We start from the raw sequence: 26,949 nt of genomic DNA on the forward strand, positions 1-26,949 counted from the left end.
TTCCCACTAGAGCAAAAAAAAACCATATAAATCGGTTCACTTGGTTAGACGCATGAATTATTTCAGTTAGTTTCTTAATACTGGGTAATGCAAATTAAATTTTATTAATTAGCGTATGTAATGAAAGTTTTTCCGAGTCTTAAAAAGTGAAAATGGGTAAAAAAATGTTAACGGCGTCGGAAATAGGAAAAATTGAGCCCTATCACTTTGAAAGGTATTCTATGCAGAAATTTGCAAATAAAATAGGACGAAGTGATAAAGCAGTTCGAAATTTGTTATCAAACCCTTCCACCTACGGAAAAAACAACAAAGGAAGGACAAACACGGCCTTAACATTGCACGAGAAGTGAAAAATAATAAGAATTGCCTCAAATTCAGCACACTACACGATGCAAATCAGACAATTAAGATAAGTGCTAGCAAATCTACTGTTCGTCGAGCTATTTTAGGTGCTCCATTCTTAAAATCTAAAATGTTAAAAAAAGGAACCACTAAACTCTGTAAGAAATGAACATCGGTTAGAATTCGATCATCTTCACATGACATGGACACATGGTGGCAATGACAATGTGGTGTTGAAAAAGTTCAATTTAGATGGCCTTGATGGGTATAATTTGTGTTTATATGACATCCGCAAAGACTAATGCTTTTTGAATCGCAATTCTTCCATAGTGTTGGGTTGGGGGCCACGTTGTTAAAGCATTTCTCGCTAGTTAAAATGTGGAATGGTTGACATGGCCACCATACTTACCTGATCTTAATACATAGACATAAACAACCTTTGGGGATGGTTGACGCGTCATTTTTATAAAGGAGGCAAGCAGTATAAAAGCTGTGTGGAGCTTATTGCCACAGCTTATTCTCGATGAGCCAACTCGAATCCCTGACGTTGCAGGTCAAACCGCCAACACCCTAGACTTGTTTATTACCTCTGACCCTAATAAATCAGTGTATTACCGCCTCTAGGCACATCAGACCATTGTATCGTATCTGCAAAATTCTCATGTCTAAAAAACCAATATGAGAAAGCCGACGGTCTTAATGAATTCTTCAGGAACTTTAATTGGTCACTATGCTTCCTCGATAGTGACGTGGATTCCAGCGCAGATATGGTTACAAATTTAATTCTTTGTGGAATGAAAAATTTTATCCCGAACAGGGTAAAATCTATCAAACCCAAAGTGAACTCATGTTTTAATTCGCTGTAAAGAGGTTATTCGGATCAGAGATGTAATCTTCCGTTGTTACAAAGCCAATCCTACTGAAAAAAACCGGAAAAAGTTCAAACAACATAGAAAAACATGTAATGAACATATTCGTCGAACCAAATTTTAACATGATCAGAAATTAAGACAAAAAATACTACAATGTCCCAAAGGTAGTAAACATGTTTGGTCATTTGTAAAAAACATACGAAACACTACGTCATCCTCGGTTCCAACGCTCGTCCACAATGACAATCCCTATGTGAGCTCGATTGATAAAGCCAATTTGCTTGCAGCACAGTTTGCTGTTAATTCGACGCTACCGAAAAGTGTCATGTGTCGTGTCGAATGTTCTTTCGCACTCGTACAGCTGAAAGAGTACTGAAAGACCTTGACATACATAAAACCTCTGGCCCGGATAGTATCTCCCCAATTGTTCTGAAGAGGTGTTCTTCATCGCTGTCAAAACCACTGCGTAAACTTTTCCATCTTTCCTACTCTACAGGTCTCTTTTCTCCGAGTGGATGGAAAATAGCATTTGTCCAGCCTGTCCCTAAAAAAAGCGAATCCTCCTCTCCCTCTAAATATCGTCCAATAGCACTTACATCCCTTCTTTCCAAGGCATGGAAACGCTGATTAATTATCTGCTCAAGAAATATCTTTAAGAACGGAAGCTTCTTAATGACCGACAATATGGTTTTCGTAGCAATAGGTCCACTGGTGATCTTATGGTCTATCTCACCGAACAGGGGAACAAATCTTTACATCGTTTTGAAGAAAGTAAGATTATTGCACTTGATATTTCAAAAGCATTTGATAGAGTTTGGCACCAAGCTCTCTTATCGAAAATGCGTGCTTTTGGTATTGATGAATCTCTACTTCGTTTGATTAGAAATTACCTATCTAACCGTTCAATACAAGTTGTATTGGATGGTTACAAGTCAGAAATTCATAAAAAAAATGCTGGTGTTCCCCAGGGCTCCGTTTTGTCTCCGACTCTCTTTCTTATATTCATAATTATGTCTGATAGGCGATAGAACTATAATCGAAACATTTACATCGCTAGAACACCGCCGCAATGTTTCATGCCTTTCGTTGTTTTATCGATATTTTTACAAACAATGTTCTGTTGAACTACCCAGTTGCATTCCACCCCTTAAACGATTCAGCCGCACTTTCAGGAATTCCATTAGTGTACCCTTGAGCTCAATTTCGGGCGTACTGTCAAGTATAGAGATTCTTTCTTAAATCGCACATCGAGAATGTGGAATGCTTTAGCCAATTCTGTTTTTCCTCCCATTTTGATGTTCAGAACGTTAAGACCAATGTGCACCGGTATCTCCTTTTAAATCCCTTCCTATTTTCCTAATGCTCGCACTGTGTTTAAATGTAAACATATAAAAGGTACTAATAACCCCTTGAGTGCCTGTAAATTATAAAAAAAAAAAACAAACAAAGCCTGGTCTAAGATTTCATTGGATTATTTAAATAAGTTGTACTAATCTCTTAAAAGAAGAATTTTTGGTTTCATTTAGAGTCGTGACTTTTAAAAAGGTGCGTCTAACCACTGGTGAGAAGAAAGAGATCAAAAGGACAGTTAATTTCGTCTCACTAATCTTGAATTTAGTTTTTTCCCAAGAGAATTTAATAATCTTTCTTATAAATGCATTGTTTGGTAGTTCATGAAAAAAAAAAACTGAAAAACTACAATTCATTCAGAGAAAAATGGTGCGTCTAACCGCACTGTATAATGACATTCCAACAAACATATTCATACTAAAACAACATATTTCGGGTCTATTAGTTTTCAAATGATATGATATCCATATTTTCACTTACTCTCAAAACTGAGCGTACACCAACAGAAAAAAATGTTTCGCTGCTTTGAATGCAATGTTTTTATTTTTTTTTTTAAACTGTAATAACAATTGACAAAAAAGAATAATAATTAAAAAGTCAAACACTTTTCAAATACATAGTAGGTACAAAATTAAGCGTACACTTGTGGATCAAAGCAAAACGAAATAGTTGAGTGTGTTTAAATTGGAAGATTAATATTTTGCACCCCAACTCTAGCCATTATCACAGCTTGTGAATCGACAAGGAAGTATATTCTCCCAAGTTTCGGTGACCTTCACTATCTGTTGATTTATGTTCCTTGGTTTGCAGATCTCAATTTCACATATTCGCTGGTATTGTAATGGTGTCTTGAGCGACATTATAAAGCAACCATTTATTGACAATAAAAGATGTATTTTTAGTTTTTTTTATATTGTCGCAAGAAAAATGTTATGGTTAAGTTAAATTAAGTTTTTTTGTGGATTGACGCATATTCTTTAAACAGTGTCCATTTGTTCATATTTATGTCAAAGAATTCAAAAGTTTCCGTTCCACTTAGGGCCATAGACCCTCATATCATAATATTACCTTCTCCAAGTTTAATAGTAGCACGGGGCTTTGGGCTTTCTCCCAACAAGATACATTTTTAATTTTCGTTGAAAACAATTATTGAATTTGATTACATTACCTGCATTTTAAACGAAACTGTTGATTTTCATGTGAATACTTTTTTTGGTGAAACATTTTTAGACAAAATTACATTTACCTTTATTCCAATATTTGTTGTAGTAGTTCTCTCTATAAAGAAATGCTAAATTTCTATATATTTGTGTCAACCTTAATAGTAATTTGTCGATCATTTCCTTATAATTCTAAAATTAATTTATTTCCTCCCGAAATCTTTAAAAGTCATTCGGGGAGCAGATAGGTAAAAATGACAAAAACAATATAAATGATTCGAGCCAAGCAGAAACAAGTCTAATTTTTTCGAAAACGTTCACATAAGGTCTAATATTAAAAACATATAAATTGGGAAGAGGCATACCTACTTTCTTTATTAGCAAGGTGTGTACGAAGCAATTTTATGACGTTCTTTAAGGAATAAAAATAACAATTTGTTTCTTATATTGTGCAAAAAAACTATTTTGTGCCTATACGTTTTATTTTTTAAATTATTGCACTTATACAAAAATATGCATGCATGTTTTAACTTTTTGGTGAAATGCTTACAATTATATATGTAAAAATATACAAATATATTATGATTTGAAGTTAAAATCTAGTAGGTATATTCTTTATTATTTGTGAAGTGTTATCCTATATTATGTATTATATTGTTACAAAATTGAAATATTGAATTGCATCCAAAAATAGCACTTCTGTTCTTTTTCCTTTTTGCTCACAGCATAATGAATTCTGATTCTAGCGTGGCGTCTGTATGGTATAAAAAAAAACAATATTTGGAGGATAAATAAAGATAAATTATAATAAAATTAAAACTTCTTATTCCATTTAAGGGTTTTAATTATGTTGTATTAGTAAAAACTAAGCTCAGTCTTGTTAAAACAAATGTTGTTATAACTTACATAGGTTATTAAAAGCTTAGCCCAGTTACAGTTAATATTTGGTTTTTAATCTGAAATGTTTGTACTAATAAAGTATTAAATTAGACCATTTTTAATACCAGTTATATTTTTTTCTTTTAACAAGGATTTCTGATATGTACAATCCTTTGAAACATTCTGTTTAAAAAAATTATTCTAAAATATGATCCACATAAATCTAGTTTTAAAATCAGTGGGCAGGTTCGGGCGACAGAAGGGACTTGAAAGTAAGGCAAGTTTCTAGTATCTGATTGGCCAGCTGCCAAAAATTTGCCTTCCATTTAAAGCAACTTCATTGGAAAGTTCCCTGGAAAAGTAGTAAAGAAAACTTCCCTTACTATCATGTCAAGTCTACTTCTGTCAAAATGATTGTTAATAATGTTTTTTCATTCAACTAAAAGCTGAACTTTGTTACGCTACAATTTATTTAGTTCCTGCACAGTTTCACTTAATGTTTCAGGTGAAAAGGTTCCTTGTCAATTTGTAAAACAAATGAATAATTATACTTTTCAATACAAAATCAAATCGCAATGGACATGCAGCTTGCGTATTGAATTTTGTTTAGACAATAATGCTTTTGTTAGTTTTTGTACTATGAACTTAAAGTAGAGGTTTTGTGAAGTAAAGTTCTGAATTTAAAACTCATAACATTTTAAAAACTAACTAGTTGCATTGGTCAAAATTTACGTTCAAAGAATAAAGTTGACTGCAAATGAAGTCCCTTATGTTGTCTGAACCTGCCCAATGTTTATTATTTTATTGACTGGGCTGAATATGGTGCATAATTAGTACAACATTATTTTGCTGCTTAAAAAAAATAGGTTTTATCAGTTCTATGTTTTTATGTTCTACACAAAATTTGCATGTTCTACATACAAAAATCAGTTAGCGTACAATTCTATTAAATTTTGGTAAAAATATAATCATTTCATAACTATTCTTCTGACCCCACAATCCATGCAGAACTTTGCTTGGTCCAGTAAAAATTTACTTCCACATTCATGACAAAATTTTGAGGTTTTAACGTTAGGAGTAGGTAAATTGTTGGTACTGCTGCTGTTGCTGATGGAACCTGTACTTTTAGTGCTTTTGTGCTTCTTTTCAAGGGTCGACGTAGATAAAGGATTGCGCTGAAAACCGAGATTGAATTCTTGCACTTGTGACTGCTGCTCTTTTACACTGCTTACATGTTTGCTCCCATTAACAGGGGATAAGGAATTTTCGGAACCACTACTTGAACTATCAGCACTAAAGTTCCGACATCGATAATTTTGAACATCAGGATTATTTTTATATTTATGAGGTTTAATTGTTGGATATTGGAACGTAGACTGCCCTGTTTTTGGTAAATCTTGAGGTGCTGAAATTGGAGTAGCACGGTATGAAGCATTGCTGTGATAATTTGAATTTATTTCTCTAGTAGGACTTTGGCGTGAAAGGCTACAAGTTATTAAAGTAAAAAATAGATAAATCATTAAATTCAAGATAACAACATTACGGTCAGTAAAATATTCGCAAAAAATATAATGCCGCAAGGATAAATCAAAAATGGGCATTGCACTCACCTTCCATAAGCTGAATCAGCGCTTTGCTTGGATTTAATTACACCACAATTCCGTCCCCCAGACTGTCCCTTACCACCTCTATGCACTGGATAATACTCAATACTACTGATTTCATCCGAATCAGCAGGATGGAGTGATCTTCCAGTAATCTGATGTAAATTACCACAATTAAAATCTTCTTCACCATCAGCTGCTGCAGACGCATGTAAGCCTTGGAAGTCCTCGTGCATCTGCTGAATCAGATTTTTTGCATTGTTCAGTTTAACATTTGGAAAATCGTTTAGCAAACTTATGCGTCTCATTCTCAGTTGGCTATCACTCTCTTCGTCAACAACACGATTAGGAGCATCACCTTCAGTTTCGCCGTCTTCGATTTTTTGAAATTTGTTATCATCAATTTTTACCTCTTCGATCTGAGCACTCGGATTAGCAGCAACTATGGGATCATTTTTCGGATGTGGATCATTTTCATTTTGATCAGTTTCAATACTTATAAAAATCTCACCCCGGTTCTTATTCTCATCACTGTCGAGATTAAGTTCCACTTCTTGTTGATATTTTTGTGAAGAATTTTCTGTTGTTTCTTTGGTCGATCTGGAAGATGACATTATATTATCGACGTTAGTACGTTTATTAAGTGTCGAGCGATTCATTAAAAATTCACGACAATCTTTGAACAATGATGGAAATTGTTCGCGATCGTTGTCGAAAGTCGAAAGAAATTCTTCAAAATCAAATTCATTAAATGTTGACGGTGAGAATGGTGGGATGTTTGATGCTGTGTCTACGGTGGCGTGTGTTAATGAAGTATATACAGATTTTTGTTCTAGAGGTTTTTTTGTGTCGTGGTCGCAAGAAGATCGATTATTGGCCTCATCATCTGCATCGTTGTCAAGAGCTTCTGGTGAAGCATCGTAAAGGAATTGATTTCGACCTAAACGAATTTTACGCTTTAACTGATTACGATTATCCCCACTTGAACTACGATTACTATTCGTACAACTTTTAATGATCGGTGCCATTTGCGGTAGCAGATCTTTTTTGGTTTTAAGTTGATTTAGACTAGAGTTAGAAGAACGTGAAAACTGATCAGTGTTCTCATAGAGATCTAGTTTCTTAGGATCACAATTATTACGATCAACACTAGAAAACGATGGCGGCGAAGACGAGTTAGATTCCAAATCATTGCCGAGTTCCATTGGGAGATTGTCGCAAATATTGATTAGCTTTGGATCAATATAATCACTATCAGCAACTTTATCAAAGGTAGAGCTTAAAACAGACCGAGACGTTTTTTTTGTGTTGAGAGTTTGGGGTCTAACAAGGGGCTCTAACTTTAAGGTACTAAGATTTCCTTTGCTTTTGCTCAAATTATCGGTCTGTTGCGAAATGTCAGAATGAAGGTTAACTAATGCTAAATCGTCCGTTGAGTTTATATTTTTTGCAGAGTTCTGTTTGCTTAGAGCATTGTTTTTGTCTTTAAGTTCCTTAGTATTGGCTACGGAATTTATAACACCCTTAGCTTCGTTTTCATATTTTAAAAATACTGCTAGGGAGTCTGTTTTCAAAAGATTATTATTTGATAATGTAGGTGAACCATTTTTTCTACTCTGCGTCCCATCAAGTAAATTAAGTCGAAGAGTTTTACGGTTGCAAGCAGCGCTAGAATCACGACGAATAACTCTAGGCGTGTTGGATATGGCGAAGTCATTAACACAAACGGCGCGGACTGGCATTTCGTCATATTCCTCAGGTTTAAGGAAATTGGATGAAATAGGTCCTTCATCCGAAAGGCCGCGTTGAATTGTTGGTCGCTGTTTTTGAGATGACGGAAAAAAAATAGGTCTAGAAGACATTGGAAGAGGTGATCGTCGTGGTGCGCGAAGAGACGATGTCCTGTGAAAATTAGATTTTGGAGTTGTTGCAAGGCTCCGCGGGTTTGTGAGTGACCCACGAGAAGTAAAAGATGTCGTCATTTTACTTGATGAGCGCGAAAATTGTAGCGTAGGAGGTGTTTTGCATGAAGCTACTGAACAAGATGGAGAAAGCCTTCCTTCTCCTGGCGATGATGGAGAACAAAGCTCTTCTAGTTGTCGTTTAGCCGAAATAAACGGATCGTAATCATCAGATACGGCGCTGAAATTTAATATTTTTTATAATAATTATTTCATAAGTATGATAAGTAAAACATATCAAAGTCACTGTCAGGAGATAACAATTGCATTTCAAAACTTATTATTTTTTATGAAAATAATGGAAAATTAAATAAGCCTTGAAGAATAAGTGTAGTTTTCTTGTTTGCTAACGTATTTTACTTTATTTTATTATTTCCGGAATACAAACCTGACAATGAATGATTGATTTTTAGGCAAACGTCCCGGAACTTGGTATACCGAACGATTGCTTGAAGAATCGAAAGATACGACTTCAACAGACTCCTTTATTATATCTCGTCCATTTGAGCTAGACATTTTGGATTTTGATAGATTTTCTCTTTGAGCAATAATTGAGCTTCCATTGTCTTTGCCTTTTATTTTTGTCATCGGTGATTTTAGATCTTTATTTGATGCTGAATTAAAATGAAAATGAATGTTTGTTTCGAAATATTTCGTGATAATTATATTATTAAAAATAATTTTTCAACTAATCTAAAAGTGCCATTACTTTATATTAATTGACTTCGATTTTTCTCTAATGGTTAAGGAAAAAAATATAGTACTTAAGACTGATAAAAATATTTCACAAACAAAAATAAAAACAACAAGACTATCTATTTAAATTATGTACTTTCTACATAAAATGGTACACATACTTATGCTTTCCTATAATTAACATGTTACCATGCTCTCAATAGAATGCATAACGTGATGGTTGTTCTACAATCCACAAGTTATGTTGGGCTTTAGAAAAGAATGAGGCTTTAAAAGTTTAGCTTCATAGGAAAAATTATGTTTTTAGGCAGTGATAACTCAATGTAAACAAAATCCAAGTTCCAAGTGTGTTTTTGGAGTCAAAATAAAAGTTAGGGCAACTGTCGAACACATGTTCCCATATTTAAAATCTTATGAAATTATTAAATTTTTGTGATTTTGTCTTATGGCACAGGAAGGGATCAATTCTTGATCTGTGGAATAATGAATTGATAGAAAAATGTCATTTTAGTTTCCACAGTGATTTGTAATTTTTTGTATAAATTCACATAAAGTGATTCCTACGAGATTGACTAAATCCATTCGAGGTTACGACCGAGGTGAACTTCCTTAAGCTTTACCTTGTAGGTACGTGAAATATTCAAACCGTCACAAATGTGCAGATTGGACATGGAAAAGGTATTCGACTGCGGCTGTAGCTGTGGGGACCGTTCACAGAATAATTTCTCTATGATATTAAATTTGCAATACTAAAAAATTAAGTTTTTTTGAAGCTTCATAGATCTAGAGTGGTCTGGGGTGGAATCGGCTAAGGTGATTGTTGACTATCAATTTTTTGATAGTCAAATTGACTATCATTTTCATTCCGTCTGTGTAAGATGATTCAACTCAATTCAATTCAATTGAACAATTTCAGATTCAAATTGTGAAAATTCGTTGTTACCTTGGTGAAATTTTAAATTGATTCTTATAAAGTATCTTAATAAAGGTTTCAAATTGGCTGATTTTGAATAAAATTCTTACTTTTCTTGCTTTTTTTCGAATGTCGTAAGCTTTGGCGGTCAGAGGAATGTCTTTTTTAAAAGAAACAAAGTGAACTAAGAAAATTTTCTAGTCGTTTATGTAAGCGTCTGGTAGCTCTATTCGGAATAAACAAATTTGTTTGAAAACGACTATCACATTTTTTTGTGATAGCTTTTTAGGTATCAATTTGACTAGCACCTTATGTAGATCAAATTCGATCATTTTGATTGTCATTTATCAACAATCACCTTAGCCGATTCCACCCCTGACTTTATAAACTATTTTAATGAATCAATGCTTATTATCATTTTATACCAGCCAGATTTGAAAAGAAATTTTGAGAAAACATTTATAAAACATTTAGTTAAAAATTACTTATGAAATACTTAAAAAAGACTAAGTATAGCACAAAAAAAGTGAAAAAAGGTAATGTATTGATACTACTATTTTTGAAAAATAATTGAAGAAATGTGTTCAAGTCTCCCAAAATTAAAGGCTTCTCAACTCTTAAGTAAATAAATAAATACGTACCCAAGTAAAAAGACAAAATGTGTATAACCAAGTTTTTGAGATATGAAACTTGGGATATCGAAAACAAAATGTCCTGCATGTAAGAAGCACGAAAACGTGCTAACGTACAAATATCGATAAATTTACTATGTGGAAAGTGTTCTAAATCTTAGTGTATTCAAACAATGTAATTGTACAAACAATCAATCGCGGTCCTTATATACTATTACTTTCAAATATAAGTGTTTCTTATGTCCTTTAAATATTACAAATGCACTCACACAGGTAAAGCAACAAATAAAACAAATAAAATACAAAAAGAAACTAATCACTCCAGAATTAAAAACAACTTGATTTTATAATTTGTAGTTTACAATATTCCAACACGGGTACATTTTTTTCATAAGAGCATTAACTTGTAAGGCGAGATCAATATTATGTATAATAATTAAAATTTTAGATACCTTGCTTATAAACATGTAACATAGTTGGGTCTATCGAAAGATCACGTTGGAAATCCTTCTTTGATAACTGCTGCAATTTAACATCATTTCTTAGATAACTATCTGTAGAAATGATTTTTACAGCTTTGACTCTATCTTCTTTAGGAAATTTTGTTAAATTTTTTGAATCTTTTAAAGGCATCTTCTTTTTTATCGTATGTGGATTAAGATTCTTCGGAGCAATTAGGCTTATTTAATAAATTGAAAACAAGAAGTTGAAAAGTTATCCTGACAGTTTTTTTGTTGTGTTGATAGCCAAATCTATTAACAAATTCAAGCTCTGGCCGGACGCTTTTAATATTTATAAAAATCAAAATATGCATATATAACATTCAAATATTGACTTGTATTAAATCAATATTCAATGTTCTTAATGCATCCTAATTTACAAGACAATGTTTGAGTAAGTAAGTCCTAAATTAGAATTGGAATCAATTCCGGAAGATAGCTTTGATTATTAGATCCTGACGTTAATAGATTTGGCTTTAAATTTTCTATGGCTGTGTTTAATATCTTACATATCACTCATACACGACGACGTCATTGAAGAAGTCATAAGTGCTGTTTGGTGATTTTCATTCATGGAACTCTGCATGTCAAAATGTTCATCATTTTGATATGAGTATTTATCTCTGTTCACAGCTCGTTTTGTTCTAAATTGACATAAGAAATAAAAGTGTTACATTTCATTTTTGAATCAAAGTATTTTTTAAGTTACTTAAGACAAGGTGCCTTGTATTTGATCCTTGCTTCCAGTCGCTCCTTCGCTGCTACCTGGGAGTTGGAACTATTGTTTTTAATTGATGCTAGTAATGCCTTTTCTTTGCACCACTCAACGTGTCGGTCGTACGCTTTAATACCAAAACAACGTTCACAATAAGGACACTGCTCAGCAGGTGGTGGCTGTATTCTTTTTGTAATCATAGCAGGTCTAGAACGCTCTTTTGGAGCAGCACTCAAATTACTCGAAGTTACCAGTAAGTTATTTGTGGCTTTCGAAGGACTTAAAGGCTTTTTTGAGGTTATTGGAGTGACACATTTAAGGTTTGTAGAAGTTTTGCTGGGTTCTTCGGGTGGCTTCTTAGGGGAGAGAATTGGTGGAGCCGCCTGTTAAGAAAGAATATATTAAATTCAATAGGGTTTTAATAAATGTGCATATTAAGAACACTACCTGAATTGGTTTGGGCGATATTCCCCTTTCGTTTTTAACTGCTGGTAGACCGTAGTTTTTTGGCAAAGGATATGCCGCCAGTTCGGTACCCTCTCTTCGTTGACGTGAAGAATCGAAGATTTTTCGCTTTCTTATCGTCATTTTCTCACAAATTTTGACATGTTTTTCGAGAGTTTGTTGTATAAATGTGCGACTGCAAGTCGGACATGGAATCAGCTCGAGGCTGATTGGCTCCTCGTTCTGTTCAATTGTATAATCTTTAAAAATAAAAAATGAATTTATTTAAAAAAATTTGTTTGTAAATATGTATGTTATGAATGTACAAATACAAATTTTTTTGAATAATTTACCAGAAAGTACTTGATATTTAAAAGTTTAAAAGTGTCATACTATGAAGGTAATAAGTAAGTAAGTAATATTATAATATAATTAAAATAGTATGTGTTTGCATACAAACAACATCAGAAAACTACAAAGGAATTGGTAAATTTATATAGTTGATTTAAGTACACGTACAGGTAATCAGGGCCAGACAAAGCATATGTGCGAGGTGTACAAATGCACAGGGTTTACAATTCTGGGGCGCGTTAGCAGGAGAAAGAAAATGTCATCTGATCTTGCGCAAACAAATATTTACTACTAATATTTTCCATTTTTTTAAACTACAAACATTCTTAAAACAATCTCAAAAAAAACATTCATCGCAACTGTCCTAAGTTATCTCTTTTGCACTATCTAACATCACTTTCATTGTTGCATTCAATAAAAATTTAACTCAAAATATCGCAGAACTAAAAATCCTACCTAACTAATTTCCAAATATTTCACTCTGTTAGTACAAGAGAAAAAATGAAAAATCTCAACACAAAAAAGTTCCGTGCCACCTCATATGTGCAAGATTTATTTTCTGCACACCGATTCGCAAATTAACACAGAGAGTATGACAAAGCAAAATACTTATTCATATAGAATCGTATAGGCTAGAACAGTGCCGTGACATAAGGGCTAGTGTCATAAGACTAAATTTTGAAATTTGGCCTTTTGACACTTTTCGAAAGTGTCATAAGGCCGAATTTCAGCGGTTGGCCTTATGTCGCTTTCAGAAAATGTCATGAGGCCACCGTTACAATTATGATAAGAGTAACAGCAGATGGTAAGCAAATGTAATCAGGAAAGTTCCAAGCTTCTCGTTTGTGTTCTTCTTGCCTTGTACGAAAAAGTCGTAAAATGGATTTTCGAAGTAATTTGATCTATAATTATGAGTTTGGAAAAGGCTTAAGCCAAGTGTTGTAACCTGATATTAAACAATTATATAAATTTAGAGGATTTAAATTATCCAAAAGACATGTATACAATGATAAAGCGTGTAGCGCAAGTGCCGTAATCGATCTACACAATGAAAACTTAGTTCGGATTCCGAAATCAAGTGCCGCTCATAATCATACAGACAATGAAAGTTTAAAAAATAAAATGGAAACTATAAATGAAATAAAAAAAAAAAATGTGGAAATGGTTCACAAAAAAGAAGCAGCATACGCGAAGTCTTTAATGAAGTATGTTCAAGGTAAGCTTCTCATTTAGTTCATTGTAGCATAAGAGTGGCAAGTTTTTTATTAGATTCAATTTCGGAAAAGTAAGACGGCAGCTCATGCGAATTCGAAACATATCGTTTCCTAAAACTCTCACTACCCTTAAAGATGTTTTGGACTTGTTCAAAACAGAAACCGTAATCAACAGTTTCGTCATGACTCGATACGCAGATGAACCCTTTTACCCGACCACAATCTTTGAAGATACATTTAACTAAAATAAGTTTTAAGCCAATATTTTTAATTTTTGAAAAATTATTTGAGTAGAAAGTAAATTTTTACTAAGTTTTGGTATTGTTTTTTTTTAGAGTTTTATTTTTTGTAAAAAAAACTTTCAATTCGATTTCTTTGAACATTTTATCAAATGTTGAAAACAATATTTCTTTTAAAATAAAATTAGTTTGAAACCAATATCTACCATTTTTGAAAAGATATTTGAGTCTAAAATCAATTTTTACCAACTTTGATACATTTTTTTAGGTTTTTATTTTTTGTAAAAAAACTGTCAATTCGATTTTTCTCAAAATTATTCCTAATGTTGAAAACAATATTTCTTATAAGTAAAAATTAGTAAGAAGCTATTATCTCAAGTTTTTAAAAAGATATTTGAGTTGAAAATCATTTTTTACCAATTTTTGTTAATTTTTATTTTCGGTTTTTAATTTTTTGTACAAAAATACTGTTAATTCAATTTTTTTCAAAATTATACTGAATGTTGACAACAATATTTTTTGAAAGATCAAAGTAAATTAAAGACAAAATCCCAAAGTTTTGAAAAGATATTTGAGTCGAAAATCAATTTTTACCAACTTTTATTAATTTTTTTTAGGTTTTTATATTTTGTAAAAAAAACTATCAATTCGATTTTTCTCACCATTTTTCAAAATGTTGAAAACAATATTTCTTATTAGGTAAAATAAGTTTGAAGCCTTAATTTCAAGTTTTCGAAAAGATATATGAATCGATATTCAATTTTTACCAACTTTTTGTAATGTTTTTTTAGATTTTTTTTATAAAAAAAAAACACCCACGTAATTTTCTTGAGAGCCCTTTCTGCATCTTTCTGCCTTATTATTTGTATAAAAAAATTTATTTGAAGCCGATATCTCTTCTGGTTCTTGAGCTATGGACAACGAAAAAAACGTCACGAACTTACGAAAGTACGTACACACACACGCACAGACATCTTTCTAAAAATCTTTTATTTCTAGGGACCTTGAAACGTCGAGAAATGTTAAAATTTTCAATTTGACAAATCAGACCCGTTATAATAACTTCCTATGGGAAGTTAATAAACGAATCCCCAAGACATTAACTTTTAGATGGCACTTTTAGTGTTGTGCCATCATGTGGATTTAAGCAGCTTCTTATAGTGCATTTCTTTCACGATAACCATGTAATCTCAAAAATGTTATGTTAAATGTAATGTTACAATTTTTTCCTGAAGGCTCCAATGGAGTTTAAATCTTTAGCTCATAATTCTCATTATAAGATTGACATTCCATTTTTAAGAAACAAACTTGTTGACGTTATTTGCTTTCATTACAAAAATTCAATATAAAAATATTTAAAGCTATTAGTGTCCTCTTTGAATCTTTAGCTTTGGAAATATGTACAAGAATAATGCATATGCCTTAATGTACATTTCCAATCTTTTCAGGTGATGAAGATAAAGTTTGAAAGTGACGTTTGAGCAAATTGGACTAAAGTCACTTTGGAAAGCGACATAACCCAACCGTTGAATTTTGGCTTTATGACGCTTTCGAAAAGTCTCATAAGGCCAAATTCTAAAATTTGGTCATATGTCACTTGCCCTTATGTCACGGCACCGGCTAGAACGTGCAGGTTTTTTATTATGCACCGTACCCGTACCTCTATATGTGAGTTTTCATCTACAAAAATGCCTCCGAAAATAGAGACGAGATGCGCAAGTTTTCTTATTTTCACACTGAGTATATAAACTAACATGTGAGATATTTAAAAAAAATGTATTTATACGGAATCATATGGGTCAGAGCCTGCAGGTTTTCTTATTGCACACTGTGTCTGTGTAATAGGCTTTTCACACCAAGTTCAAAACCCGGTTTTCGAGAAATTATCGGTTTTCGCCGAAAACCTACATCGAAAACTCAAATTTTGCCATACATTTTTGGTAAACTATAAGTTTTCGTAAATTACAAGTTTTATAAAAAAACCTCTAGAAAACTAGTAGGAATTCAAAGTTGAACGAAACAAAACAGCTTATGGCTGCTGTCAAAACAAATATTTCATTTTGAAATAAATTTGGTAGTGGTAAGTAATATTATTTATACAATTTTCTTACAAAATAAGAATTATTTCTTTTTGTTTTTTATTTACAGAATATGGAAGAGAAAAAAAAAAACAAAAAAGAGGCTGGGATGCGACCAACACATCTTCCCATCCCGTCTGTCGATTTTTCTTGCTTAAAAGTTTGTCTATATGCACTCGGTTCAATTTTTACCAAATTTGCGTACTATTTTTTGTAGATTTTATTTTGTAGGAAAAAACGGACTATTGGATTTTTATACAAAAATTACTGAATATCGAAAACAATATTTTCTGTGAAATAAAATAAGTTTGAAGCCAATATTTTAAATTTTTGAAAATCTATTTGAGTCGAAAGTAAATTTTTCCAAGTTTTAGTATTGTTTTTTATTTTAGAGTTTTATTTTTTGTAAAACAACTATCAATTCAATTTTTTTCAAAACTAATTAATTATAAAATTAGTTTGAAGCCAATATTTCAAATTTTTGAAAAGATATTTGAGTCGAAAATCAATTTTTATCAACTTTTATTAATTTTTTTTAGGTTTTTATATTTTGTAAAAAAACTGTCGATTCGATTTTTCTCAACATTTTTCAGAATGTTGAAAACAATATTTCCTATAAGATAAAATACGTTTGAAGCCTAAATTTCAAGATTTTGAAAAGATATTTGAATCGATATTCGGTTTTTACCAACTTTGAGTAATGTTTTTTGTAGATTTTTATTTTTTATAAAAAAACTGTCACTTTGATTTTTCTGAAAATTTTATCAGATGTCAAAAACATCATACTCCGTTGCAAAAAATTGTTTTGGAGATGAAATCGTATTTTAGTCGTAAAGGGGTATGCTCATTTTCGGCCCGGAGTGTACACTAATGAATTTGGTATCAAATTAAAGGTTGTGTTATGCCGGATATATTTGCAAAAATATTTTGTCGATAACTCATGGGAGATCCGAGATATTTGAGATTGAAGTTCGAAATGTCCAACCATTAAAAATGAGCACTTTTTCGACATAAATGCTAATATCTTTGGATATAGAAAAGCTAGGAAAATCAAAAAGGTATTAAAATAAAATATCTTTCAAATGAAACTAAAATTACATTTCTATGATTTATATATTTTGAGTTATTTTTAATCAAACCTTTGAATAACAGAATTTTTTAGGCAAACTTTTGTACAATAATATCTTTTAAAATTCAATGATGATATTAATTTTTTTTTTCAGTTTTTTTGATTTATAAAAAAAACCGTTGGATGGACTTTTTTTTTAAATATACTTCTTTGATATCACGTTACAATATATTATATACAATTTAATTCAAGTCTCTAGGGTTTGTGGTTCGTAAGATATTTAGGGTTAACCAAAATTTTCAACTTTTTTTCAAACTGCTATGATAAAAAAAAACCACCCACGCAATTTTCTTGAGGGCCATTTCTGCCTTATTATCTGTATAACAAAGTTTATTTGAAATCGATATCTCTTCTGGTTCTTGAGCTATGGACCTTGAAACGTCGAGAAATGTCAAAATTTTCAATTTGACAAATCGGACCCATTACAGTAACTTCCTATGGAAAGTTAAAAAAGGAAACTTTGGGGGAACTGCGTGGCAATATAAAAAATTGAGGGAAAATTTTCAAGACTTTCCGGTAACTCCGTTCAATCACAAGGATTTGGGAGATATGCAAAAGAGCTAGGAAAATTTGCGCCAAAACATTCCACAATGTGGGAAGCGTTGTTCCAGTAAATAAAACTACAACAGTGGGTTCGCAACTTGATGAACAGCGTTCCAACATCAAGAAGATCCTCAGTGCATTGATCAAACCAGGCGAATCCTCAAAGGAAGAAGACAAAGAGATAGTCATGGAGAAATTGCAGCCCATCATAGCAGCTTCACTGATCGCTTTGGATGAGTGTGATTTTGGTACGAATCTGGAACTAGGAATTGACCTTTTCCGCTCCGGCCATAGGGACCTACACGAAATCGTTCAAAATCTTCTCAACCCCGCCTATAAGTTGCTCGAACGGCTACAATATATGGCGATTCTGAAGACACATTTGGCCAATAGAAGTAATAGCAAAGCTCAGTATTTTGGATTGCATTTGTTGTGGAAGAAGAAAAAAATGTTTTAAATAAAATGTATTTTTAATGTAACAGTTTTGTTTGTTTTTGATGCTATGATGTATTTTCAGCACAATAAGCTTCTCTTATGAGTGAATTGTTTGGACCGGTTAAAGTGAACTAAGAGGATAGCTGCAGCCAACGTGCCCAGTACTTCAGTTGAAACTCTTTTTCTAGACGAGGTAGTGTTACTTTAAAATCAATTTGAATTGGTTAGAATTCATTTTATTTTCACAAAAAATTTGAAAAGAACAAAACTTTTTCATCAATACAAAATTTGACAGCCGGTGTTAAACAAATTTAAATGTCTAATGAAAACATATAAATGTTCGGTGTGAACGATTTTCTGGTTTTCGAAAACATTTTGCAGAAAACCCGGTGCTGGGTTTGGTGTGAAAAGGCTATAAGAGTTAAGTGCCTGCTTACGGGAGATAAAATTTTTAATAGAATGGAAAAGGAGCAAAGAGTGTACAAATTAAAAAGGAATGATTCTAAGTGGAGTCGGATCGTTCTTGCGCAGGCAGTTTTTTTTTTAAGTGTATTGTTTTTTCCCTTTGTTGGTTAATTAAGATTATTTAATAGCTATCAGTTTTTAATAGAAGTGACGCATTTTGTGACAAGACATGACTGGAATGTGGCTGACTCAGTTGATTTTAGACAAGCTTGAATTATATGGAATTTTAATAGGCCAAAGTTATCATAATGGTTCGAATATGAAAGGAAAAGAAGCGGGTGTTCAGAATCGAATTCGAACAATGGAACCAAGAGCATTTTTCGTTCCATGTTGCTCGCATTCCTTGAATTTAGTGGTTAATGATGCTGCTCGGTGCTCATTATATGCAGTCAAATTTTCCGATACAATTCAATGTTTGCATAGCTTTTTTCAAGTTCCACAACGAGGTGGGATATTTATAAGAAAGTCTTAATTTGAAACCCCTTATAGAAATAGGAAATCTAGAGGCAAAAAACATTGCAGAATCGTTAGGAAATAAGATTTTTAAATATTACATTTATTTGCTGCCTGCTAATTTGGTTTGATATTTTAGAAAATATAAATTAAACTAGTAAATATTTGCAAAGTCCGTCCGTTAATCTGTCAACTGGCATAAATTAGAAAAAATAAAAAGCAGTTTGATTTTGATGCGTCCCGATGAAAAAATTAATGAGTAGGTTTGTTCAATTAACCGAGCGTATTGCTAGTTCTCTAGAAATACTAAATATGTTTCCTGAAGCTTCATCATTGCGATCTCAAAGGAGAAAAAGACTTTATGCTGATGAATATCCTGAAACTATATTAGACCCGAAACAAAGATTTAAAGTAGATTTTTTTTTTCAAAATACATATTCAAGCCATTCAATCAATTATAGTCCAGTCATTTTAGCTATTTTAAGCCCCAATCTGCGGAAAAATTCCTAGTGAGCTGAATTTTTGTATACACCTTTATTACGGCATTGTAATGAAGATGTGAAAAATCGACATTGATATCGTGCCGGCTAAAAAAGTTATAAAGGTCAAAAGGTCACGAAAATCAGTTTTTCGCAAATATCTCGCGATCTATTGGTCAGAGGTCAATAAAGGTCATTATAAAAATTGTTTGTCATGAAGTTGTCTACAAAAAATGTCTATTGCATTTTTCTGTAGAATTAACCGTTTACGGAGTAGAGCACCGAGAACGTTTTTTTTACATGGTTTCCCCCGAAGGCATAATCCATAATATGTAATAAAAGGTTTTTTTATTTACGGGCTGTATTTAGCTCACTTAAAAATTATTTCTTGAGTGTAAAAGACGTTATTTTAGTAGAATTGCTCTTAAACAGTTTTCATAATGAGTGATACATGTTTTATATGCAAAGACGTGTTATCGGATGGTGAAGTAGTACAAGTTAGGCGTGGTCTTCAGACATTAAAAAATGCTAGTATCGCTAGAGGTGATGGTAATATTGAATATTTAAATACTGTGACTTTTTTAAATGTTCATAGCAATTGTCGTAAAAATTATACGAACAATTTGAGTATAGCGGCTTTTAAACGACGCCAAGAAGAACCGAGTACATCAATATCTCCACGTAAGAAAAGAATCAGCTCTTTTGATAATGATTTCATTCGCGCTGAGAGACTAGGGTTATGGAATGATCATCTTACAAGTGTTCAGCGAATGCTTCCATATTTCCATGCATCTGGTCATTTCCTCTATGCTAAATCTGCACATTTATACTTGCAAGATATGATAGCTTTGAAAGACAAAATGGGACACCAAGACTATATAAACTTTACAAAAACATTTGCAGTGAGACGCACAGAAAAATTCAATTGTGGAACCTGGACAGACATGACTATTGAACAAAGTTTGATGAAGTCTATGAAGACTGAAGGAGGAGTTTCTCGAGGAAGGAGTACTCATGAAAGCGTCTTATCTAAGTGGATATATGGCATGCATGCGACAAATGCAATTTGTGAAGAAATTGAAAAATTTTGCGACCTTTCATTTGATACCACAGATCAACATGTAGACTCAAGAGATTCACGTATTGAAAGAGATAATACTGACATTAAAAAACTTGTAGAGTGGTTTGCTTTGCATAATCCTTTTTCAAGTTGCAATCAACTAGTCTCTGTATCAACAGGAATTGTTGGCAATAATAAAATCAACTGTTATAATGCCAAAGAAAATGGTCTGCAGTCAATTAAAAAAATTATAGGAGTAAAATTTGACGAAGTTAAATTAAAACGCTCTGACAGAGTTCTTCCATTATCATCAGTAAACACTTCTATCATATTGTCATATTGACTACCGCAGCTGTCATATTGACTACCGCAGTTGTCATATTGACTGCTACAGTTGTCACATTGACAAGCGCAGTTGTCATATTGACTACCGCAGTTGTCATAATGACTACCGTAGTTTTCATATTGACTACCGCAGTTGTGGCCTCACCCCGTTTGCTTACAATCTGTAAAATCTTCAAAATTTAAATTTCATTAAAAACAAAATTTGTGTTTTTGTGCAAATACATTTATTTTAATAGATTATTTGGTATATTTTTTATTATATTAGTACTTATATACTAAATACAACTTATACAGTGATGGACAAAACTAAAACAGCTTAATTTGTTATTTTTATTTTGTGTGTGTTATTTCTTGTGTTGCAATTATGATTCTTGTTTACTTGTTTTTCTAACTTAATGTGCTTACTTTACATATTTTGTTTAAATCATTTTTTTTTTTGAATGTAGTTAAGAAATAAAAAATGTTCAAAAAAATTAAACCCAAGAAATAATACACCACAAATAAAAACAACAGAGTTACTTACTTCTGTTTATAATTAAATAAAATTATGTACTTAACGTTGGTTGCATTGTTGACAGTTCTGGATTCATGTTTCTATAAAGTTTAAGTTGAACAAAAAAAGTATTTGAAACAGACGTCCACAGCTTTTATGACATTGGTTGTCTTGATTTGGAGCCATATAACGAAATGAAGTATTAATTTGTTCCCTTAATGTAAAATGTAAGTATTAGAGGTTGAATAGTTTCACCTCTGGATTTTCGGAATGCTATGTTGTCCTCTAATACTTTGCATCGTCTCTGCTTCAAAGATGAATGCCATCAGTCACTCTTTGATGGTGAACTTGCTTCTTGACTTGGCTCCGGTGTCAGATTTTCTTGAAACTGCTGCTATTGAAAATAATTAGAAGTAAATACTTTTAATTATCTTTAGCACAAAATCACCTAAAAGGAATAAAAATAAAAAAGGATACCGTTAGTAATGCACAGTTTGACATTTATGCATTTATTATTTTTCATATAGAGAATTTATAAATTAAGTTGACACATCAATTTCTACAATTGTTTATGTAGACATAATTAAGATATAGGTTAAGATTTAGTTTAATTTGTATTTCAATCACTATAAAAAAAAAGGAACATAATTATAAATGTACGTACCTTCTCCAAAATTAGTATCTCCCAAGTCTTCAATGTTTCTGTAATCTTTTAGTCCTTAATGTTTTCCTTCATGAAGTTTTTTGATGTATTCCAATGATTTTGCTACAAGGAAGGTATTGAAGTGCTGGTTGCATAGAACGTTATAAAGTCTTTATCGATCTAATAACGAAATAAGAAAAAACATACATATAAACGTGGTTATAAGATTGTAATCAATTTGTGCTCAGTTAAGAACTGTTTTAGACAAACTTCATATTATCTTCGAAATAAAAAACTGACCTGTTAACAATTTTAGTTAGTTTTTAGCTTCATTTTAGTAGTCAAAAAGCTTCTCATAATGTGTAGAAAAAACAAACTGAAAAAATATGAAAGTTTTTTATATTTTTGATTTTCAAAAACTATTCATTTGAAACTAAAACCTAATGAAAATAAAGACGCAACATTTTTTTTTTTAAATTGTGGACTCCTTTAGTACATTTTTAAATATTTAACGAATTACTAACTAGTATATTGTTAAACCCTTAAAATAAGATTGTTTAAAATGTTGCGCCAATCTTTTCAACATAAATTGTATGTTATTTGATTGAAAACAGAAACTTGTAACAACTCAAACGTTTTTTTTTATGTAACGTACCAGTCTGTATCTTAAGTTTTTTTATTAGGGCCCTTTTTCAAATATTTCGCTTTGTTCGATGAAGTTAATTGGCTACATGCCGCCCACAAGCTGTTGAATTATTCGACCGAAAAATTGTCATACTTCAAGCTATTGAATCAAGTTTCGGTATCTGTATCTGCATCTGAAATTGTAAGTTTAATTTGTTAATAAAATGTCTTTTTAGTACTGAATCATTAAATCATAAATATTTTGTATTATAACAGTTTTTAATCAAAAATGAAACCTATTTTTAATTTTAAAGCATTTGCAAACTCAAGTATATCAAAAAAAGCTAGTTCATTGTTGTTTGTACTTACGGAATGATTTCTTAGTTTTCTGTTTGTTGTTGTTGTTGAAAGCAATCATTTCTTTTGTTAATCTCCATTAAATGCTTTCCTCTGTTTTTTCCTTGAGGATTGATGTCGAAAGGCTAAGAGTTGACGACATTGAGGAAGAATGTGTTTGGCCTAAGTGCATAATATCAACCTGAAAATGAAACAAATAATGGCGCACCAAAATCTTTGCGCATTTGTTCAATATTACTTTCAAAATCGATTTGGTCCCTTATCATGACATTCTTTAATACTGCTTTCATATCATGCCACTTTGTAATTCTCTGTACTTCTACGTCGATGCCTGCATCTCTATGGAAAAAATATTAAGGACAATCGTGTATTTTTAATACAAAATAAATAAAATAAAGTACATTTATATAAAAAACGAAGATGTTTGCAATCTAAATTTAAAATATAAGAATGACTATCCCTATAGTCAACACAATGATCGCGGTAGTCAATATGACAACCGGGGTATTCAATTTGATGCACATACATTTCAATATCTATTTAAAGATCCAGTAACGACACAAGTTCAAACTAATATTTTTCTTAAAATTTAGAAGTTACGAAATTTGAAAATATTTAATTTTAGCAGAGACATTTTTTTTACTACTAATGATATTTGGAAAAAGTGAAAACTCAATAGAAAATTTTAAAGTTGTCATATTGACTATCGAGTTATCACATTAACTATCGCAATAGTCAATAGGATGACATCCAGTAGTTAATATGAAAACCGCGATGGAAAATGTGATGCACGTTGTCTTTACATTTTTTTGGCAAATTAGCATTTCTTTAAAGTATTGATACCTTAGATAATTTGTTTTAATTATATGATTTGATTTATCTTACATTTCTCTCAATAGATTTCTTACGTATGTATTTCAAAATGCACCAATGATACTATTGAACAATATTAGTGGGTTTAATATTTTGAATTTAATGACTTTGAAAAATATTAAGTTGAAAAATGACGCCAACTTTATATCTCAAAATATTTTTCTTATTAATATAATGTTTTACCTTGTAATTTTTTCAATTAAAGTTTTTGGGTGTTTTTAATAATGCACTAACGAAACTAGATAAAACTTATAGTTTCCAGTTATTTGGAATTTAAGAACTTTAAAAATTATTTTATTTTAGGAAAGAAATTGTTTTGCGACCAGACGCCAAAGCAAAAGAAAGAATAATGGTTTTGGGAAAAAACTGAATAGAAAATTCAGTATAAAGTTGTCACATTGACTACCGAGTTGTCATATTGACTATCGCAATAGTCAATAGGATGACATTCAGTAGTCAATATGACAATTTTAGTTTTAACATAACTGTAAATGTTGATTTACCGTTTTAGTCTGGAAATTAAGGGAGTTTGAATTTTGCACACTGAAAAAAATTAATTTTAAATATAGCTTTATTCTGAAAAAAAAGTTATGTGTTTAATAAATATAATGTTTTTTACATACATACCTTGTTATAACTTTTAAACATTACGCTGATATAGGAACATACACAAAAAACACTTTAAATGCGAGGTTGAAAACAAAAAAACTTTCGCGACCATACAGACAAATTATTGAAAAACTTACTTCCATTACGAGTACACTGAACGCAATCTAAATATTTTCAGATTTGTATTTGATTTTGCCATGAAGGTGTCTGGCACAGAACACCTTGAGGTGTTTGGTTTTTGACAACAGGGAAAACGGACACAATAATACTATAATTTACCACTTTAAATTATTTTATTATTTTTGGCATATACATTTAGAAAAGTTATAAATATTAATTCTCGAATATTTTATTCAAGTTTTTAAGCTTTTTTCTATGGACATATATTAAATAAGTGCAAAAGTGAACTATGACAAATTTGCAAAAATTATACAGAAAGCTCAGAAAATACAATACAAACAGGCAGCAGAAACTAAAACTTGTTAAAACCTGTACGTTTACAGCACCATACAAATATTATTATTAAAGTAAAAGTTATTACATTCTATAAACGTATTCGTATTTCAAACCGTTGATTTGTAAACCGATAAAATTGAAGCGCCGTCAATATGTTTAAAAATTATGTGAAAAAGTCAAGTATATGCACTTTTTATACACTGGAGAATCTCAGCACAGGAAAACCATGACAATTTAAATACCATTGCTACACTTTCACTAAACGTTATTATTTGTCAAAATCTAGCGTTTATTTATAAGACAACCATTAAGTATTTACTTTGGTTGCCTAATTACTTGTTATTAACTTAGCATAGGAAGTTATTGTAATCGGTCAGTTTTTTGATAAAAATAAAAAACATGAAACAAAATATTTGTCACGAATATTTTACGAAAAAAATGTATTTATTTTAAAAACTATGATTTTCAACATTCAATAAAACTTTAGAAAAGATTTAATTGACGGTTTTAAGAAAAAATAAAAACATACAATAATTAGTAAATATTGATTTTCAACTCAAATATCTTTCCAAAAATTTAAGATATTGGCTTGAAACAATTCATTCATCTTATAGAAGATATTATTTTCGACATTTAGTTCAATTCATAAAAATTAAAATTGGTAAACAGATATATTCGATTCACGATATCTTCTGAATATATTGATTTTATTTTGTGCTAAAATTTTGAATTTTGAAATCAAACTATTTCATCGAAAAACTCAACTGAGAACTTTTTTAGAACAAATAAAGATATAGACTTCAAATTATTTGTCTCACTCAAAATAAAATAAATTGACAATTAGATTTAAGGATTTCAATTAGAACACCGTGGTAGTGAATATGAGAACAGCGGTAGTCAATAGGAAAACTGCGGTAGTCAATATGAAAATTTTTTCTGAAAACCGTAATCTAATTTGACTACCGGGTATTGAATATAAAAATTTTCAATAGTCAATTTTGGTAGTCAATATGACAACTACGGTAGTCAATATGACAACTGCGCTTGTCAATGTGACAACTGTAGCAGTCAATATGACAACTGCGGTAGTCAATATGACAGCTGCGGTAGTCAATATGACAACTGCGGTAGTCAATATGACAATTCTCGATAGTCAATTTTGGTAGTCAATATGACAACCACGGTAGTAAATATGACAACTGCGGTAGTCAATGTGACAACTGCAGTAGTCAATATGACAATTGCGGTAGTCAATAGGACAACTGCGGTAGTCAATATAACAATTCTCGATAGTCAATTTTGGTAGTCAATATGACAACCACGGTAGTCAATATGACAACTGCGGTAGTCAATGTGACAACTGCAGTAGTCAATATGACAATTGCGGTAGTCAATAGGACAACTGCGGTAGTCAATATAACAATTCTCGATAGTCAATTTTGGTAGTCAATATGACAACCACGGTAGTAAATATGACAACTGCGGTAGTCAATGTGACAACTGCAGTAGTCAATATGACAATTGCGGTAGTCAATAGGACAACTGCGGTAATCAATATAACAATTCTCGATAGTCAATTTTGGTAGTCAATATGACAACCACGGTAGTCAATGTGACAACTGCGGTAGTCAATAGGACAATTGTGGTAGTCAATATGACAACTGCGGGAGTCAATAAGACAACTGTGGTAGTCAATATAACAATTGTCGATAGTCAATTTTGGTAGTCAATATGACAACCACGGTAGTACTACGGTGTCAATAGGACAACTGCGGTAGTCAATATAACAATTCTCGATAGTCAATTTTGGTAGTCAATATGACAACCACGGTAGTAAATATGACAACTGCGGTAGTCAATGTGACAACTGCAGTAGTCAATATGACAATTGCGGTAGTCAATAGGACAACTGCGGTAATCAATATAACAATTCTCGATAGTCAATTTTGGTAGTCAATATGACAACCACGGTAGTCAATGTGACAACTGCGGTAGTCAATAGGACAATTGTGGTAGTCAATATGACAACTGCGGG

General features: G+C 31.7%; 1 protein-coding gene and 1 long non-coding RNA gene across 10 annotated transcripts in view; both read right to left on the reverse strand.

Annotated features, from left to right (window-relative positions):
• Positions 1-4,073: 4,073 nt before the first annotated feature.
• Positions 4,074-26,949, reverse strand: part of LOC129952414 (uncharacterized) — a 54,968-nt gene continuing 32,092 nt past the window's right edge. For 5 of the 8 annotated variants that reach the window (XM_056064982.1, XM_056064983.1, XM_056064980.1 and 2 more), the window contains 7 exons: positions 12,072-12,328; positions 11,619-12,007; positions 11,419-11,553; positions 10,862-11,088; positions 8,557-8,782; positions 6,214-8,349; positions 4,074-6,088 (listed from right to left, as the gene is read on the reverse strand). In XM_056064982.1, the coding sequence (XP_055920957.1) occupies positions 5,572-6,088; positions 6,214-8,349; positions 8,557-8,782; positions 10,862-11,088; positions 11,419-11,553; positions 11,619-12,007; positions 12,072-12,328 (3,887 nt within the window). In that variant the 3' untranslated portion in view covers positions 4,074-5,571. The remainder of the gene's footprint in view (positions 6,089-6,213; positions 8,350-8,556; positions 8,783-10,861; positions 11,089-11,418; positions 11,554-11,618; positions 12,008-12,071; positions 12,329-26,949) is intronic. The other 3 variants (XM_056064979.1, XM_056064978.1, XM_056064984.1) reach the window with 3 other exon arrangements.
• On the reverse strand, positions 21,018-23,453 carry LOC129952416 (uncharacterized). Of its 2 annotated transcripts, none has more exons than XR_008782301.1 (6): positions 23,215-23,453; positions 22,989-23,157; positions 22,651-22,813; positions 22,296-22,371; positions 22,017-22,175; positions 21,018-21,743 (listed from the first exon to the last, which is right to left on the reverse strand). It is a non-coding gene; the product is annotated as an uncharacterized LOC129952416 (long non-coding RNA). The 2 variants fall into 2 exon arrangements; XR_008782302.1 differs by having other exon boundaries at positions 21,018-21,800.

This window comes from Eupeodes corollae, chromosome 3 (assembly GCF_945859685.1).
Source record: "Eupeodes corollae chromosome 3, idEupCoro1.1, whole genome shotgun sequence".
NCBI classification, from domain to species: Eukaryota; Metazoa; Arthropoda; class Insecta; order Diptera; family Syrphidae; genus Eupeodes; species Eupeodes corollae.